Raw genomic sequence first — 19907 nt, forward strand, 5'->3', positions numbered from 1 at the left:
AACTTTGATTTACAAATAGGTCTCCTACACATTGTGGTCCTTTGCTCTAAATCACATAGTGTAAGTTACTCATATTTTAGATCTGCTGCTAACTACTACAGCTGTAACAATACATGTCATGGATGGACAACAATGTGCAGTACCCTGAAAAGTATAAGAACACAACCCAAACTCCAAAACCACTGAAAAAGCAGGCTGGCAAAAACTTCATTATGCACTAAGCACTGAGCAGCGTTAAATACGAGCCCGCAGCGGAAGAATCCACGCGCAGAAGTGCAAGAACCGTGTGAGCTACGGGACTGAAAGCACGGCAGAAGGACGAGGTGTGAGATGGGTGCCACGTTTAGAATGAAACTCAACCCCAGCAGAGGTGTAAAAGAAAGAAACCCAAAGGATTATTTACAAAATTATTTACAAAATGGCTGTGTGTTTTTTCCACGTGTATGTGTTTAATGAACATACAATCTCCACTCTTCACTTTTGCCAAAACAGAACAAATGACATTAAACCATTTTCTCCAAAATCTGCTTTGGTTATAGAATACGCAAGTGTTTCAGCATTTTCCCTCAGTGCTTTATCGTCTCTCCTGCAGCCAGGATAATGTCAACCAAAAGCTCCACAAAGGTAAGAAATGCAGAGTCTGCCTTCACTGTCAGAAACACCTATGAAAACAGTACTGAGAAGAAAATTTGCAGAGCACTTCAATATACAGAATGAGTGGCATAGATGTATGGGACTTCTTTTAAAGAGACAGCCTTTATTTAAAGTACTTTGTTTTGTAGATCTTATAAAGTAAACTTTACAATACTTTTTCACAAATATATTAAAATTGTTTAAATTTAAAAGGCAATTTCACTGGCTGATGGGTATTTTTAAAGAAAAAAAATTAACAAAAACAGGCAGCTCAACTAAAACTAGATTTTAAACACTCTGCTTTGTCATTCCACATCCTTTAAAAAAAAAAAAAGACAAAAAAAAAAAAAAAAGACGACATTTTTCACCCAGACGTCCTTTACAGCAGTAAGGCAACTCCGGGAGATCGGAAGGAGCTCCCTGGAGATTACAGATACTGTAACTGGCTGCTCCTCATGCTTTGTAACACCCAAAGGTGCAACTATCCGTTAATAACAATCACATTTGTGCATTAAAATATAAAACTTAAATTACAGCTTTAAAAAATATTACTAATAGACTTCCCTATCATAAAATGTTTTACATTTACAGTACTTGAACTATTTCAGTTCTGGGTTGATGAGGTTTAAGCAATTTACCACTGCAAGAGTTAGACTCTGGAGCTCACAAACAGCACAACCCAACCAGGGGCAGCAATAGTCGGTAGAGTCATAGTGCAAATCAAAATAAGGAGTGCAGAATTGCACTAGTTGTTTACATTTCTAAAATATAAATGAACAAGACAAGATCTTATATTGTACATGCAATAAATTATAGTAAGCGTATGACAATGGGGCTGGGGCATTCTACAATTGTAGCTGGTGTACCAGAGTTGAAGCCTGTGAAAGATAGGACTCAGTAAACAAAACATTTCCAAGCTCTGTTGTCACAGCACTTGAACTATGCTTTCACGCTTTGTACTTCTGCTTCCCCGTCTCGCTGATCACACAGATATGCTGAAACAAAAGAAAATGAAAAGCTCCTGTTAGAAAAGTGATGTAAGAGACCAAAGTTTTACATACATATTCAATAATGCGCTCCTGAAAAAAAAATACAAGCGTGCTATACCCGTTCCAGTACGAAAGAATCTTCTGATACTATTTATGCAGAACAACTTCAGCATTCTTTTGTCTAAAAATCTCAACAATGCCTTCTTTCTCCTCCCCCTAATTATCCCACCCAGTGTCTGATATAAGGTTGGTGAGACACAGATGAAGAAGTAATGGCTTAAAATCAAAAGTGAGCCCCTTTTTAATTTCCACGGCCTCTCTTCTCTAATTTCTCTATAACTAAGCAAATGCATTTATTTGTTGCAGACATCTGGTAAGACAAACTTCACACAAACTTCACATTATTGCAAAGTTGACAAGAGATGTTTAGGTTCCATTCTACATGTAGCACAATAAATTTTAGTTTCCTAAGAGCTCCAAAACACTGTCCTGCTGTTCTAGGGTTTGCTCTCATCGTTGCATCGCCAGCAGAACAGATTTGCACACGAGGCATGATTTACAGAGGAGGGAGACTGATGTGAGGAGACTTCCCTTCCTTCCTCCTCCCTGGTTTTAAATGAACAAGAACATACGGGAAAAATTACTTACGTTCAAATCTCTAAAGTATTCATTGTAATCTAGGGCGTATCCCACAACAAACTTGTCTGGCACTTCAAATCCCACAACTGAAAAAGACCGTAAGTCACCAGTATGTTAGAAAAGAACTTCCCAGAGTTCACAACACCTTTTCACAGAGACAATCTGGAATTTTACAGATACGTATGCATCCTAACTCTATTTCTTCCACTCCAGTACCCTCAGATTAATGTTTGAGCTATTTTAAAATTTTAACTTACTTTGTTGGCTTATTTCATCAACTAAAGCAAAATTAAACAGATGTATTTATTGGTCCCTGCGCAGCATCGCGCTAGCATGCAGTCTGAAAGAAATGAATGGAAGCACTTAAATCCACAGACAGGGTATTATTATCAGAGCGCAAAACTCCTTGAAAATTTCCTGCAACTTTGTTGTAAATACACCGACAAAGAGCCGATACTTCCCAGCACTTCCCGCACGCTTGACGTGCCAGTGCGGACCAGTGGAACTGGTGAGCACAGCACAAGCCAGCCTCACAGTTCCACCCAGCAGGCAGCACCGCCGGGAGCCAGACCCGCGCCTCAGGGAGGGCTGCGGGAAGGGTACCCGAAGGCGTACGGCGTAGGCGGGTTCAGTCGTCAGCTCCCTGACAGCTACGGGTGTGCAAGTCCAACGAGACTTTCCATGAAGGGCTGGGAGAGCGAGCACGGAATAATGCGAAAATCAGAACCACAGTCACTGCAGGGAAACCGATCCTTTGCCTTTGGGCAACCGCCCAGACGGACTCCACTCCTGCGACTCGACTCGCGGGCCCTGACCTGGTACGCAGGAATACGCTGCGGCTGCAGCACAGCTCTGCTAAGGTCCCTCGGTACAGAGAGCAGCGAAGAGCAAAGGGCGCCCTGTTCTGTGTCGAGTCCCTTGCAGGTGTCAGAAAAAGGTCAGGGGGGTTGTTAAGTTGTGTTGGTATTTAATTCTCCCAGAGAAGCTGCCTAAAAAGAGCACACCAGCTATTCCATGGGTTGTCGAAATGAGAACAGCTGTGGCAGGACAGCTCGTGGGTGGTCAAGCAGTATCAGTCCAACACACTATAAAACAATCAAAAATATAAAGTAATCTAAAAATTCCAAATGGCTTTCTCCCCTCATGCTAAAATGAAAGACTCCTGAGCACAGGGAAGCTGCGTCATTTTTCTCTCCCTGGCTACAATGAGGCTCTGTAAGGAGAACGGGGAGATAAATCATGAAATTCAAAGGGGCAGCTGTGTGCATTTCTGGAAAAATTAAGGCGACGTTTAGCATCCACTTGGCCTCATAATACAGGGATAAAATGGAGGCCCAGCCATTACTGCCTTGTCTCTTCTCGCAGAGCTCACGTGCCCTGCACTGAACAGGTTGCCTCTGTGGACAGATGGCAAAACAAGTCATCCGCTGCGAGATGCTCAAAAGGCAGACCGCTAACCCGGCTAAGCCTATAATGGGATCTCAGGAATGAGGGGCATCCTTGACTGAGGGGAACACCTCAATTAAGCTTCTAAGGCATTGAAAAATTTCATTTCCAGAATACTGTACAACCTTGAGGAGTAAGAGGATGCGATTCTGCTGCTAAATTCACTCCACTTCCACAGTGAAAGTACACAGTCCAGATGAACAGGAATTCAGCCTCTGGAACAGGGTTAAACCACACAGCCCTTCCCAAGGCAGGAGGAGCCATCGCCCCAGCACCACAGTCTGCTGTGGACACAATTCCTTTCTTTATGAAGCCAACCTAACTATCTTATCAATGTAAACTTTTATCAGACCTGCTGCCCCGTGAGGTCCCCCGACATTCCGGGGCAGACCCAAATGGCACGAGGCTGTTAGGTTCAGACAGCCGAATCGCTCCCAAAAGCGTCCAAGGGGAATCCAGCAGATTCTGCTGACCACAGCATTTGACTACATGCAAGCTGGGAGGATTTGCACATGAAAAGCGTGTAACCTGGACCAAAGTGGCAAAGTTTGCTTTTCATATATAATAAAATGTTACAAAAAGTTAAGAAAAAAAAGGATCCAACCAAATCCAGATAAACTCTGTCTAAATACATCCAAAATACTCAAATTCCCTAAATAAGAGAAAAATCAATCAAGAATCATTAGTGAAAATGTGCCTGGAACATCCTTGGACTTTGACCAAAGGGTACACAATACACTGACATACTTTTAAAAATTAGTAACGGTTGTCAAAAAGTCACTTACAGTCTGGTCGATATCCCACACTTCGAGGAGTTCTTTTCACCAACAAACTGTCAAAAAAACCCATTGTAAAACTGAAACATGGAAAAGCACCAGGTACAAATCTATGAAACTGTTCTGTTGACAGACAAGCTTAATGTAACTACACTTATTTTAAACTATTATTTTAGTTGCAGGTGCGGCTGCTCATAATGAAATCAGAACTGCCTAGAATCACACATGGTTCAAAGCCTAAAGAAGAACTAACAGGTCTGAAAGGAAGAGGCTAGGAGATACTGGTCTGGATGGATTTTCATTGTGAAAAGTGACTTAATGGGGTCTTATGTGTGTAGGAACTTCAGGTGCAATTTAGCTTATATGTAAAGAGGCGACAGTTTGGGACCTGGCCAGACCAACTGAGCTCTTCTCAAAAGCCTCAGTATTCTGAAGCTAGAGTTCAGCTGGTTAAACGCAACCTCAACTAAACCTGCGCAGCATCTCCTCAACTGTTTTTCACTGGCAGTACCAGTTACCCCCATAAAGAAAACACAATTGGTTCTGATGATCAAGTGATACCAACCAGTTTCACTTTTCCTGAATTAATAGTCAGAGGTGTAAAATGCATGGAGATACAGAGTCGGGGGTGTTGCAGTAGAGAGAAATGCCTTGCTAGTTTGATTCACTCATTATTCAGTTGAGCACTTCCACCTCTTAGAAGACACCTCCACAGGTCTGACATTTGTGAGATATCGAGACTTTGGGAGAAAATGAAAAGGTAGTCGAAGGCCGAATGTAAAGACAGAGGTCAGCATAACGCTACACACTAAGCACAGACCTCCTCCCCACCTGGATCACCTCTGAAGGTGGGGCTGCATTTGTCAGAGTCACAGCTTCAATTTTAGACAGTTATTGAAACTTCTAGTTGCGAGACTTAATTTTTGAGAATTGGTGTAGGATTTGACCAAAAGAAACCCCAAAATCATATTAGCATTAATTCACATCTCCCTGCTAAATTGTCAGAGAGAAAGAAAATTAAAAAAAAAAAAAGAAGAGAGGCAAGTGAAGAAATAAGAACATTACACTTAAGGCTACTCAGAATGGTTGTTTACCCGCTCAGCTCTTTGGCAGACCCAAATTCCTGCAGCAGGTTTAAACAACAGGAAACTGGCCATTGCTCACACTATACTACATCTGCGATGTACCCTGCAGCGCTAGGGCACTGTTCAGTGACAAATGTTTAAAATTTGGCACGCTTAATCCAGCCAGGGAGAAATCCCGAACAACCTCACCTTCAGCAGGTCACCTCCCGATTATCAGCAAGAAGAGCTGTTCTCGTACATCTAACAACCGCTTTGACATTGTTATGGCAACACAACTGATTAGATATTACACACAGCTCTGCTTTATCTCTAAAGCCCAGCAATCACTATGCTTTTATTGTAAAATGCACAACCACAGCACAGCAGCGTAAAAGATGCAATTTAAAAAGAAGGAAGAATGTTGATGTTGATTAATAATGCAATATTATCCTCAACATTTCTTGTCAGTTTTAAGTTATTTAATTATAAAATGTTTTGAAATTAATTAAAGATGTAACTAAGTAGAAAAGCCGGGAAGAGCATATGGCTGGGTGACACTCACAGAATGACCTCTAAAGCTCAGCTGCACCGTGCACGCTACACAAACAATAATGTTAGTGTGCAAACTAATTTAATTCCACAATTAAAGAAGGCAAACTGAAGAAAGGTCTCCATTGCACAGGTACACCACTGCAGTATACTGAAGCTGCAGCAGACAGCGGAAGCAGAAGCATGTTTGGATAGATACTACATGTACATAAGTGACAACCACTGATTTTTTTATCCCCACCTCTAGTAAGAGTCTACATTCATGAACTAAATACGTGTTGAAAATACCTCTACCAACTTGAGAGGGTATTTTTTTTAAGCCCAAAAGATTTAAATTGTTCCATAAACCTATATACTTATACATATACAATCCAAGTTGGATTTCAGTGGTAAAACCCCACAAATCTTACCATAGAATAAGGCAAGACCGGTACCGGGCACACACAGCTGTCCCCTCTGACGCAGCGCAATGCCTCCAGCACGAAGGCTGGAAAGCACACCGTTTCCTCCAGCCTTAACGAACGCATGGTCTCATAACAAGCAAAAAGCGCTTTTGGAGTTTGAACAGATACTAAACTCCAACAACCCTGACAGATCATATTAAATATGACCCCTATGACTTCCACAGAAATGTTCCCTCCCATTTCTCTTCCATGGAAATGTATTCTATATTTAAAAAAAAAAAAACAACAAACCCAAAACACTGTATGTCGTTCTTAAGATGTAATACAGAAGAAATAATCATAATTAAAAATTTACCTGGCTACTTTCACCATCTTTGGATTGTACTGCTTAAGTAGGGACAGCAACGTTTTCATTGTTTTACCAGTATCAATTATATCCTGAAAACAAAAAACTCATGTGAGAAATATTAAACATGTCAGAGTAGCATCTTCAAGTTTCCACCACAGGAATTGCTCAACTGCAATAGCATGAAAATATACCAAAATACTGTTCGTAAGCAAATATAGTTGACACGTAAAACTATGTTGTACTTATGCAACTATTGTCAGTAAAGTGATCACACACATTAACAATAGTCCTTAATTGCTGTGGATAACTACGACTTTGAAAGCAGTTACTGAACTATGACCTTCTTGGCTACTTTTGGAGATTTTACGGCTTGTGTTCTTTGCAGTTATTAGACAAATAATGTTTAATTTGAAAATGATAAGAGTAACATTAGTCTTGCCATTGAGCTCAGTTACAGAGACAGATGCATACAACAGAAAGAAAAGTAAGCGGGGAAAACAGGCAGAACAACCCATTATTCCAATTAAAGGAAAAGGAGTGTAATTTCCATTACAGATCCAAGAAAACAGCCAAAGAAACTGCACTGTGAATAACTGGGTGCAGTTCTAAAGTCCATATTCAAACATATTAAAATGAATTTTGATACACCACTTTAATCCCATCCACTGCACATATAAGCAGAAAAAAGAATACATGGCTTACAACTGAAGCATCAGAAATGGACTCCTCATTTGGACTGAAATAATCTCACGGTATTTAGAGGGACAGTCCTTACCCCAGCCTGAAATCAAGTCTATCTGAAGTGAAGGAGGCAGATAACACAGACGCAGCAATATCCTGGTTTCAGCTTATTTTCCCATGACTCCCAATTAAAACAAAACAAAAAAACTCAATAGAGCACCCATCAGCTATACCGTCTTTTAACACTTCACGCTTTTAATTATGGTTATAAGCTCAGGAAAAAATAAAGACATACAGATATACAGACAAAAGTTGGTGAATAAACAGAAGTAGCCACCCCATACTCTAAAATAAAAATAGAGGCTATTACTGCTTTTGTATTTTGTGATTATCTGTTTATTGGAGGTGAATCTACATTTTGTTCAGATTTTTTTTCACATTAAAGGGATGATGTATAGAAAAGCCTAGTGCTCTGGTGCACATGATAGTAAACCTACAAGAAATGTGCATTTTTATTGTTTGACAGCTAAAACTATGATCGGTAAAAAGGTTCATATTTGGCAGTGTATAAGACAAGTCACTGGACAGATGATTCACTGAACACATGAGAAACTAACCTAGTTAGCTGTCTGGGACTTTAAAGACATACATTCATCTGAAATGGAGCAGATACGTAATTAAACGCATCTGCCTATCTGAAGCAAAATAGACTTCAAAGGACACCACTGGTCACGCAGATGACTGCTGTATACATACTATTTTGGTAGAGTTTTGGAACTGAATGTACTTCCTGTGGAATAATATAACCTTCTCAAATTAAAAAAAAATAAACAATACATAAACCCCACATTTTATGAGAGGAAACATCCTTCCCTTTGGCTGCTGGATCAGTTGCCATAGCTGTTTCTTTGCTTACAAACAAGCCATTTCCATTATTTGGAGCCTTAAGACATTATTTCATGTCCATTTTTCTATGGATTTCTATTAATCTATGTCCATAAGACATAGATTGCATGTCCATTTTTCCTGCCTACTGCTGCCGCTTCCCTATCCTGAAACTGGCAATCTTACTCAAGAACATCCTTTGTCAAAGCAATACTTACTGAACATAAGCAACACCGTTCATCAAGAGAGAAGTATCAAAGCAAGAATTAAGCAACAGTACCTAGTAGGAAATCAAACTGAGGTGTACTGTACCTGGTATCATCCAAAGAATCATGACAAGACAAAGGAATGGGAATTTAGCAACTGCAAAATGCTAATCAGGAATTAGCGTTCTTTATGTCACTATTCTCTAAACAAATTATACAAAGCAATGTTGGGCTTAGATCTGTTTTTCACTTATTTTAGGATATTCCTACTAGGAACCTCTTTCTACCCCTGCAGTTTGATTTCCTAGCTTGCTGTTATAAACCAAGAACAATAATATGCTAAATATCACTTTGTTCAGGCTACTTTTCAAAATTAAAAATAAAATAAAAAATAAAAAAAAGAAAATAAAGACATCTTAGAATTGACAGAATCCCAGAAAACCGAAAGCAAATGCAAGCAATTTTACATGGATATTTTCCTTGTCAAATTCGGCAGCGGAATACAATTTAAGAATTCAAAACAGAAATAATTTCAAATTCAGAGCCCACTTGCAAAATTCAGGCCTGGAATCAGAAACTGGAAGCCTTGAAACCAGGAACTATAGGTTTTCTGGGTTAAGAACAACTATTAGAACACTTTTACCAGTCACACATTAGAGCTTCAAAGTGAAACATAATACTTACTTCTACAATCAAAACATTCTGGTGGGAAGAAAAAGGGAAAAAAAAAAGAGAAAAATCCATTAGTATCTAGAGAATATGCTATTTCTTATATATATTAGTATCTATAAATTATTAATTTTCATTGCAGTTAATTATTTTTACCACCATTTTACATATGTTTACACAGGTAACAGCGAATTCTCTGTGGCTAACATTTCTGATGCGCCAATAACAATCAGCTGGCAACGAGATTCTCCTCAATGTCTCATGCTGAGTACAAAATTATTTTTAATTTAATCTTTAAATTGTTTAGACTTTGAGAATTCCAGAGATATGCAAAAGAGATCACAACATAGTCTACACAGTTCTTATTCTTCTAAAGCACAGAGTGCCATACTACAGAGACACACACAGTTCTCCCACACCTATATCCTCTACATTGAACTGTGACATATGTGCCTCAGAGATCACATACTGCAAGGAGAAGGGGAAAGTACTGTGTTCTGACTGAGCAAGAGGCACTGATGCTTCAACCTCAGCCATGTGGCTCAATGGTCTCCACAGAGCCGCTGGAGAAAAGCAGATTCCCAATTTACGTTCTCCCATGTCCTTCTCCCATCGCTGCCCGTAACGGGAACCGCACCTCCTAACCCGGGCTGCACGTTACACGTCTCCACCGTATGAATTCCCATCACTGCCTAAGTGAAATGCCAACACAGCAAATAAATAATGCCCATCTCTTTTACAGGTAGTTTGTAAACAACAATCCACACAAGATTATTCTTCTCAGGCACTGCAAAAAAACAAATCTCCTGAAACTTGCTGACAGTAAAGACGGTCAACAGCTTTTTTTGTTAACTTCAGACTAACTTGATGGCTTTGGTGGGGCTTATCCACTCTCCCAGTATACAGTGGCAAATATTAAAATGGAACACTTCAGTTCTCATTTTTTAAAAACCCATAATCTTCATACAATAAAAGAGCAGCCTTAAAACCATGCAGGTGTGTGGGTGCTTTAGTGGTTTGGTTTGTTTGTTTTTAAACCTACAAAGAGCCATACCTTTCCAGTCAAGGTTGAGAGGTCATCCCCACCAATGACTTTTATATCTCCAGTTGACTGATCATTCTAACAAGAAAGAGGAAGGTGAGCATTAGCATAATCAGAATTAAAGTAATTTTTCTTCCAGTAAATACCAAAAATGCAAAGTATGTAACCAGCGAATGTTGATGCTTTCAGAAACACAACATCAACGGCATCTCTCTATTAACTAAGAAATTACAAGCAATCAAATTCCAAGATGATATTTCAGACCAAAATTATTTGACAGGAGATCTACATAACTGCAGGCACAATCTCTCATCTGTGACCATTATATATACATATGTGTCTAAAAAGAAGATATAATTTGCTACGCATTCACTACAGAGATGGAAATAAGACAAAAAGCACTTCAGTTTCCAAGCTGCGTGCTGCTATACAGCTGGTAATTTACACTTTAAACTTTAATGCTTTAGAAAGCCTTACTGGTTGAATAAGCAACCACAACAATAACAAGAATAGTCAGCAAACAAGGCACAGAGAAATATTTAGAAATATAAGCTACAAAAATAGCCACAGGAAAGCTTATGTTTGCCTAGCTTAAAAGAAATATTAGTAACAATCAAATCTTATAGTAATTGAACAGCAACATAGGTACACTATCACTACAACACAGCATTTTGCTTCAGTAAAGCTAAACTTTGACACCAATGTAAAGGAACTGTTCTATACGAAAGTTAACAACAGCTGCTAGGAGTGCTTCACAGATCTTTGCAGTTTATTTCAAGTCATCCAACTGGCTTTAAACCTTGACAACGTCTCACAGTTCATATCAGAATCACAGATTCATAGGTTGGAAAAGACCTCCGAGATCTTCAAGTCCAACCATCTGCCCAACAACACCATGCCTACTAATCAGATGTGATATGCTTATTATTGTACTACTTACAAATGATGACATTATCCTGCAATTTAATCATTTCAGTCAAAGGTTAATATTGTTTATCAAACTTTACTCTCATAGCTCCTTACCACATATGTTCCTTTTCGAGAAATGACAGTATTTTGCTGCTGCCCCTTGAAGCCCAAGCATGCTGCACAGCTACACAGACACGTAGCAGAGCAGCACTTCCTTCCCCAACCCAGAAATGACAGATACAACAGAGCGGGGACCACACGGGAACCAAGCGACAGCCACGGACGGCTTCCTGGTTTTACAGCCACGTGAAGACAGATATACATGTTGCATGAATTGTAGGCCAAAACTAAAAATGTTATCACAAAGAAAAAGGGGAAACAAATTATTTAGAGAGGCACTCACCAAGTACAGAGTAACACTGGGATGATAGTAAAGAGCAGACGTATTAAAATCCTTTGGACAGTGGTGTCAACTGTCTAGGATAAGAAGTACTGACAGCTCTAGGTACATAAGAGCAGATGAGCAGACTAACAGATACCTTCCTTTCAAGATTCCTATGACGCAATGTTAAAAAAACCCAAACCCGAATAAATTATTAGAATAAGAATCTTTTCAGTTTTACTTGTGTTTTAAAGAAAACATTAGTTTGAGTTACACCACTCTGAAATTACACTGAAGTACCATGTTTCATTACTACAAGGAACATTTAATTTTTGATAAATAGTCAACTGTTTCAGTGCTTCCATAACAGTGCGAACAACAACTAAACCAAACAGCGTCAATGTCACTGTGTGGAAGGTGTCAATTTAAAAAAAACAACATCCAAAATGATTGCTGCTTGACCCAGCAGACACACACACTGCTACTGAATGCCTGAGATACTGGCTAGATCAACCACAAAAAACGTGATTGAGTTAAGCACTGTATTCATAAAGCTAAACGACATTTCCTGTGTTCACCCTATCTTAAAATTATCTTAAATGGCAACTTCTTCATGCTTTTCCTTGTTTATGTTACAGGACTCTCTCTTATCTATTCTTATACTAATAGGGATTTCATCCTCCTTGCATGGAGGGACGTAAAAAAAACCATAATTCCTTACAAAGGAATGATGGAGAAAGATGTTACAGGTATTTATTCCATTAAAATTACATGCACAGGTAACTGATTGGTACTCCTTGGTGTATGCACAAGGCCAGGTTCCTGATGATCTGCTTGGCAGCAAAGCAACACACTATACTCAAACAAGAACACCACAAAACTGCAGGTTATTGTAAACCTTTGGATTATGCGTATTGAAGTATGATGATCAGCAGAGAAAAAACAATCTAACCTACAGAAACTTTCCTGCTCCTTCCCACCAAACAACAAGCAAACTGCTACATTATTTAATGCAAAACATAAATCTTCACTGGCATATAAGCCTGCATTCCCATGCAGGTACAGAGTTCCTGAGCAACTAAAGGATAAAAACAGTTAAAGAATTTTCGACACTGGTTGTAACCAGATTTCCATTGGAAAGAACTTTGCTTAATAATTAAGCAATGTTTTAATTATCTTCAGGAGCATTATTTCCCATTTCAGTACTGGTAAGACTTTAATGCTTTGTGGTTTAACACATAAGAGTTTTACTGTTCAGATCTGTTTTCACTGCCTTCCCGTTGTCACTGCTTGAAAACAGTAACACTTTACAAGATCATAACTCCTGACCCAAGTGACTCCAAGATCACCTCTTAAAAAGGCATTTTAAGTTCCTTACAGTATTTGCTACAAGGCTTGGTTAACACAGATCTTTCAGAATACTGCTGTGATCAGCCTAACCAGATTTTACCTTGCACTCCACTGAAAATCCCTGTTTTCCCAAGTGACAGTGCGACACGTCCCTTGTCTTTTGGCCGCCCTTCATGACTACATATGCAACATTTGCTCATTTCCAAGTTTAAATGCAGGAGACTGGTGCAAAGCCATTCTTCTTGCAGCACAAATTAAATAAACTGTTTGTCAAGAATACCGACACTATCTTTCCATTTCTTAACAGCTTGCCAGATCATTAAAATTCACCTGTAAGGACTCGGAAAGCTGGAGTTACGACCAAAGTTTAATCACAGCTTGATCATGTCAGTATTCTTAGAGAATTTTTGCGTGCAGAACAGCATGAACTTTGCATTGCAACACAAAAAAAACCCCATACGCTTGTAAATACTAAATGATCAGTTTGAAACAAGAATAGAACGTCAATTACATCAATTTCAGAAGCGTTACACGAGTTCAGCTGCGTTGTTCACGCGATCAGGGTATTTTTAACATCTTTTATCCAGTCTGTAAAGGCAGGCAGCACGATCTAGGAATCGCATCCAACGACAGTGACAAGAGAGCTAGCTCCGCTTTCAACCTTCCATTATGGTTTGTGATGGTTTTTACATCACTAACAACACGGATCCCTCCATCTAGTAAAGCACAAATGAAAACTACAGAGCAGATTTAGCATTCCGACACTATGCACGATGAAAGACCAGCCAATCTGTTACATACATGTTCATGTCAGAACAACCTTACCCAGTCTATCAAGTTATGCGGCCTAAAGGACAGAAGTCTGGATATTAATAACCACATAAGAGAGCCCACAGAAATTAAATGCTCGTAAATACTGTAGTGGAGGCATCAGGTAACAGGAGCTCCTTACACATCTAGAACAAGAAAATATTCCTTTCTAGACTTGGCTGACAAACCCAAAAACCCTGAAGCCACCACCTCAAGGAAAACATCCTGCTTAGACAGCTTTCTGTCTAAATTTCTCTGCTTTTCTCTTCATCTACTCATTTTTAGTGCAAAAACAGGCCTTTAATTTCCATAAAACTTATTTTGCTGCTCACTCCCGTTAATATGAAGGCACTGTAGTCCTGGGGAGTAATGAACAAAAGGAGCTGCAGTAAAGAAATGAACCAAAGCATGCCTAACACACCAGTATGAGCAAAGAAAACATGTATTATAAGGCAGCCTTGCTTTTTAACAGAGGATTTTTTCCCAGGTGTCCCACAACATTTCTCCAATAGTTTTTTCCAAGTCAGTAGGAAAGCAGGGACAGTGAAAGGGTGTAGTCTTTATATTGCTTTTTAAACAAGCCAACTAAGTTATTGGAAGTGTTCCTTGAAGAACGCAGAAGATACACAACTTCCTCACCATAAAAAAAGGTGGGAGTCACCATTTCCTATTCTTTAACATATTACCTGGTAGTAGAGACATTCAGCTTTCTGTTGTGGCTTCTACCAGAGAATATCTGGGCATGTGGTGACTTAGCGGTTAAGTAGACGAGCAGCAGGAGCCGGAATCCTTTGAGGGGGAGCAGAAGGAAAGGGTGTCAAGCAGCTCTTGCCCACCGATATAAATACGGTGCACAAGCACAGAGGGTGCCTTGGGAGATACAGCTAAAGGCTGGTACAAACCTTGGGCACAGCCTTGCCTTCTCGTTAAAGGGCATAGCTAAATTACCGCCTCGCGTTCAGCAAACGTGAGCGTGGTTTCCAGGTAACCCCTGGACAGCCAGCCGTGCATACGCCTCGGGCAGCAAATGGACTTGACCAAAGCCCCGCGCAGTTCTGGGCTTCGCCGTGAAACATGAACAGATCACTCGACAGCAACCGTGAATTCATGAAGTTCTCTGACAGTCCAAACTAAGTCTGCAAATAAACTCCATCTCTGGTTTCACAGTTAAATGAAACGAAGGGTGAGGCTGAGTTTCCAGTTTAGTAATCTCTGGTTTTTTTCTAGTGGAGTAAGCACTTGTTTACAGCTGCGACAAGCAGCTTATACTGCTCACCTGAATGCAAAGCTGCCCAGACAGAACTAACCGCCTAACGTTACAAAACAATTTATTCAAACACCCTAAACTGAAACCAAAAAACGTATTTATTTCCATGCTACAGGTGGTCTTATGGAACAAATCACAAACACCATCCTGAAAACACGAGACTAGGCCATCAGTAAGGCAGGAAGCATACAGTACTAACATACATCTGCTGCTTCCTTTGACCTGCACAACATAACCTTGTGCTTCCTTCTATAAAACTTGCATGTTACAGAATATTCCGTTTCCCTACAAAGTTAAATCCTTGTGTTCAGAATGAAAATAAACTGTCTTCCGAAAACGTAAACCTAAGGCAACCTATGCCTAGTCTTGAAAACCTAGTGCCATATTCAGCGGCCACGAATCATAAATCTAGTATTTCCTCAAGGCCAAACACAACTCATTTTGTTCACCATTCGGTTGAGCCAAACAAATGATGAGATAGGGAACTCGGGTACAATCATTTCTTGCAGCTTTCAAGTCTTCCTGTCCAATGAATGATGTCTAAGCCACATAAAAATTCCTAGATAAATTTTTCTAACCACAGTGGCAGGAGAACCCTCTGCATTATTCTAGAGCCACAGCTTTAGAGACAGGGTAGTGGACAGAGAAGAAACTGTTTAATAAGTGAGGGACACGCAAAGGGCCTCTCTGCTCTGCATAAGGATTTTACTGGGCTGAGGAGATATCAAGGTCTAAAAGAAAACATTATATAATAAGGTAGAGAAAGAGCAAATTAGCTTGAGACTCTTAATTCACTTAATTGTTTAATATTAGCACATTCTGGCAGTAACAATATTAAAACATGCCTGTTAATAATTTCAAGTTAGTCAAATTTACATAAAAAAATGCACAGGACTGCACAGATACTTACACAATAACTCTTCAGCCTAATGAAGTCGACAGTCATGGGGATTGATTTGTCACTGTTTCTGTTCAGTGCTTTGATGTAGTCTAATAAATCCGCAAAAAATTTATAGCCACCCTTGAGTACACAGAGCGCTACAATGTGGTGTCCTCCCATGCCCTTCATAATTTCTCGTGCCAGTCTCTCCGTCCTATACAAAACCAAGACAGAGTTAGCTGTCATAACATGTTTCATTTGCTTACTACAGCAGCAGCATTTGATACTGCTAAGACGAGCAAACACATGCATCAAACTTGGAAACACATTTGGCTCAGAAATGTTTGCCTACCACTTCAGTCACTTTTACACGTTATTGGTCAACAAAGTTTTGCTTTTCAAGGTTAATCTAACGGTAGCACTGCCAAACGTCTTTGTTTTCATACGTCACGCTTAGCCAAAGCAAATCTTAACACCCTGAAATGTTTCACTGTCAGATACGCGACGTGACAGCGTGTTTTCTCCTTCCAAAGACAGCTTCAGCTTCCATGCAAAGAGCAACATGAGCGAACACAACCAGAAAGGCAGCCCTCACTAACTGAGGAGCAAGAAAATTCTCAAATTAAGAACTGAAGAGTTTACATTTATTTGCCAAACTAGAACGCCAGAAGTTTGTCCTAACTGCAAGCTACACCACCAGCAAAGCAGAGCAAGAGAACACTACAGCATTTTCCTGCAATCATTGTGTCTGAATTTATCTTGGTAATCTATTTTAGAAAGCATGGTATGCATTTATTGTGTGCCAGCTGACAGCAGGTTTCTCAGTGAAAGCCTACCATCATAAAATTCACGTCAATTACTTCATTACTTTGACCAATTTTTTCCTCTATATGGATTTCCAGTGCAGTTTTTACAGTATTTTTAAAAAATCATTTTATAGGAATGTTTATTATATCTAATTGAACAGGATCACGCAAAATCTAGACGCATTCCTATTCGCAAGATCTCCAGGAAAATCCACCCAGCACCACTCTTGAATGGCTGTGCCTCAACACCTCCTTCACTGAATTTGTTTTTCAATCTCTTAAAGGGAATTAGCAACTATCAAACAGAAAGTAAACCAGAAATGCCTTATAGGCTCACGCACCCATTTTTGATCACACGAGATAAAACTTCCACAGCACACTGAAGATTTCAGCAACCACAGAAGCGACAGATTGGTATTTACAGAGGCTAACGTCTTTCCCAGAAGGCAGGAGAAAATTGGATATTGCCTACCATACGAACATGATAAAGTCTAAGATGATGTGATTAATAATTTACTTTTATTAATATCCTAAGGAAATTAAAGACACTATAATTGTTTTCAGAGTGAACTGGCACAACAGATAACGTCTTCTAATTCAGCTTTAAGTAGGTAAAACATCAAAGAAATACTGGAAAGAAAGTCGTAGATTGCTACGTACCACAAAATTTCGCTTAAGATTTATGACGAATTTCCAAACAATAGCATAACTGCAAACGTACAAACTCTTAGAAGCCAAACAAGAAAGAGTTAATTAGCACTTGTACTTTTTAGTCTCTAATTAAACATAATCTATTTAGACAGTCACCAGGCAGCAAAACTATCACTGGAAGATTGTTGATTCCAGTGTTGTGGAACCAGCTGGAGCAGTGTACTGTCTGAAGTCAAACCAACCTGTCCATGATGAGCCCATGAGGAATATAGACTTTTTCCAAATCATCTGCATAATGTTTAGGTATGCAGAACAAGTCCAGGTCGTAACCTTGCTCATCATCGCCAATCTGAAAAGGAAATAAGGTGAGATTTCTACAAAGCCTTACAGAAAGTCTGTGGTGAGAAACTGCAAGCCCTTTGCTTTACTCAGTAAACCATCCAGCCCGTTACACTGATCGGGTTCACCTTACTCTCCCTCTCTTTAAAAACACTGGTTGCACTGAACACAGCATAACCCAACCTGCAGTCCACAGGAGTTGCTTGAAATACCACGAGCTGTTGTGCCATACAAAGTAGGGAAGGAATTAAGTTCTAACAACATTCTCCTACGTCAGAGAGCAGGAAAATGAAACTACTATGCCTCAATGAATCTCTTCATTCCATTAATAAAATAAACAAGGAGCTTTTTAACAGCTTTGATTTTCCTAGTGTAATGCAAAACCTGCATTTGCAACGAAGCGAGCAGAGGTTTTGACATGGACATCTTTCAAATCTCCACAAGTCACAACAAAACACCCGAGCCAGTTTGCAGGACAAGACAAGACAGCTACACGAGCACAACAGGTTACGCTGCCGTGGAGCCAGCCTTCTCAGACCACCACCTGCGCACCGTGGAGGTTCAGGACCTCTCAGACTCTGAAATGACAGCCCTACTTCAGCAGCCTGTTGCGCACTGGCAAATTCCCTGTATGGAACAGCCTGTGACATTAGCAAGTGTATATTCATTAGGACAAGGGATTAGCATACGTATGTAATTGTACCAAACGCTGCTGAGGTTCAGGGCACGCTGTCACAACAGCATCAAGAAGAGCCTTCCCCGAATCTTCACTCTGCTGCAACTTGAAAAACATAATGTGTTTTTGAATTACTTCGCTCTCTGGTTATGCAGCTGAATGCTACTACGCGTAAAGTTAAGAATTTCAGAGGGAAAACCAAAGCTTCCTGCTGACAGTTCACCAGGGCAGGTATTTCAATCATCCGTCCCGGCTACCGCTGCTTGTGCGGGACACGACCTTATTTCAGTGCCCAAGGAAGCGCTTGCCCGGCCTGCCACCAGCCAGCTGTTTCCATGCGGTTTTCCATCGTGTAGCCCCTAAGGAGTATTTCCCACGGGGAATTTCAGGGCTGCTTCACCCTCCCACCCAGAACAGACCCCGCATGCGCTACCCCCGCAGCCGGCTCAGGCACCGGGTCCCGCAGCAGGGTCCCTGCAGCCCAGAGCCGGCCGCTGTTCTAACCGGCGAGCCAGGTCCTTCCCGAAGCAGGCGGTGTTTTCCCGCGGCTCAGACCCACCATCACACCGAGCGCGCCTGCTAAACCTGCCTTCTGCACCGGGCCCTTCCTACAGCCGCCACCGGGGTTTTTTATCGACTTGAGGCATTCACAGGCGCGACCTCTCGGCCGCCGGACCCCACATGCCACCTCCAGAGCGCCCGGCGCTGGCTTTAAAAATAAGTAAGGAATACGTCAGGGCCTCAGCGGACGCGGCGGCGATGCGAAAAGCACCCCCCCAACGCTCTTCCACCAGAAACGCGTCCCAGTCCGAACGCGCCAGCGCCGCGCCCGCCGCCCCGCACTCCCCGCCGCCCGCCCCGCACGCCGCCGCCGGCAGCAGGAATCGGAAGCTGTGCCGCGCCGGGCGCCACGCCGCTTCGCCCTCACCCCGGGGCCGGCAGCCCCGGCTCCCCCCGGAGCCGCCCGAGGGGCCACCCCCGCGCTGCCCGGCGGAGGGAACGCGCCTCAGCCCGGGGGGGGGAGGCCGGGGCTCCCCTCAAGGTGACTCCGCGCGGGGCGGCGGCTCCCGCCGCTGAGGGACGCCCCGCCATCGCCGCCCGCCCCGCTCCCGCGCAGAGCGCCGGGCTCTGAGGGGGCCAGGCCGGCGGCGGCAGGGGGGCAGGCTGGGGGGCCGCACTCACCACGATGCAGGGGCTGGGGGTCGCCATGGAGCGGGGCGGCCCGCCGGCGGCGGCTGCGGGCGGCGAGGGGAAGCGGCCAGGAGCGGGGAGGCGCCGCGTCCCGCAGGGGCCCCGGCGCCGCCTCCGCGCTCCCCGCCCTCAACATGGCCGCGGCGCCGCCGCCCTCCCCGGCGGGCTGCGGGGGAGCCGGCCTCCGTCCCGCCGGCACCGCTGCTCCGGGGGTGCGGGGCGGTCCCCGCCCGGCGCGGGTCCCCTCTCCCGCCCGGGGCCGTCCCCGTCCCCTCACGGGTGCCCTTCCCTCGCTAGGGCCGTTCCCATCCCGG

General features: G+C 42.0%; 1 protein-coding gene across 1 annotated transcript; it reads right to left on the minus strand.

Moving 5' to 3' along the window:
* Window positions 1-425: 425 nt before the first annotated feature.
* HPRT1 (hypoxanthine phosphoribosyltransferase 1) lies at window positions 426-19692 on the minus strand. The gene is made up of 9 exons (XM_075435631.1): window positions 19585-19692; window positions 17630-17736; window positions 15961-16144; window positions 10345-10410; window positions 9306-9323; window positions 6856-6938; window positions 4493-4539; window positions 2271-2347; window positions 426-1628 (listed from the first exon to the last, which is right to left on the minus strand). Exons 1-9 carry the CDS (start codon window positions 19609-19611, stop codon window positions 1581-1583), a joined length of 657 nt encoding a protein of 218 aa, XP_075291746.1. The 5' UTR covers window positions 19612-19692; the 3' UTR covers window positions 426-1580.
* Between the last annotated feature and the right edge of the window lie 215 nt (window positions 19693-19907).

This window comes from Opisthocomus hoazin, chromosome 14 (assembly GCF_030867145.1).
Source record: "Opisthocomus hoazin isolate bOpiHoa1 chromosome 14, bOpiHoa1.hap1, whole genome shotgun sequence".
Taxonomy (NCBI): Eukaryota; Metazoa; Chordata; class Aves; order Opisthocomiformes; family Opisthocomidae; genus Opisthocomus; species Opisthocomus hoazin.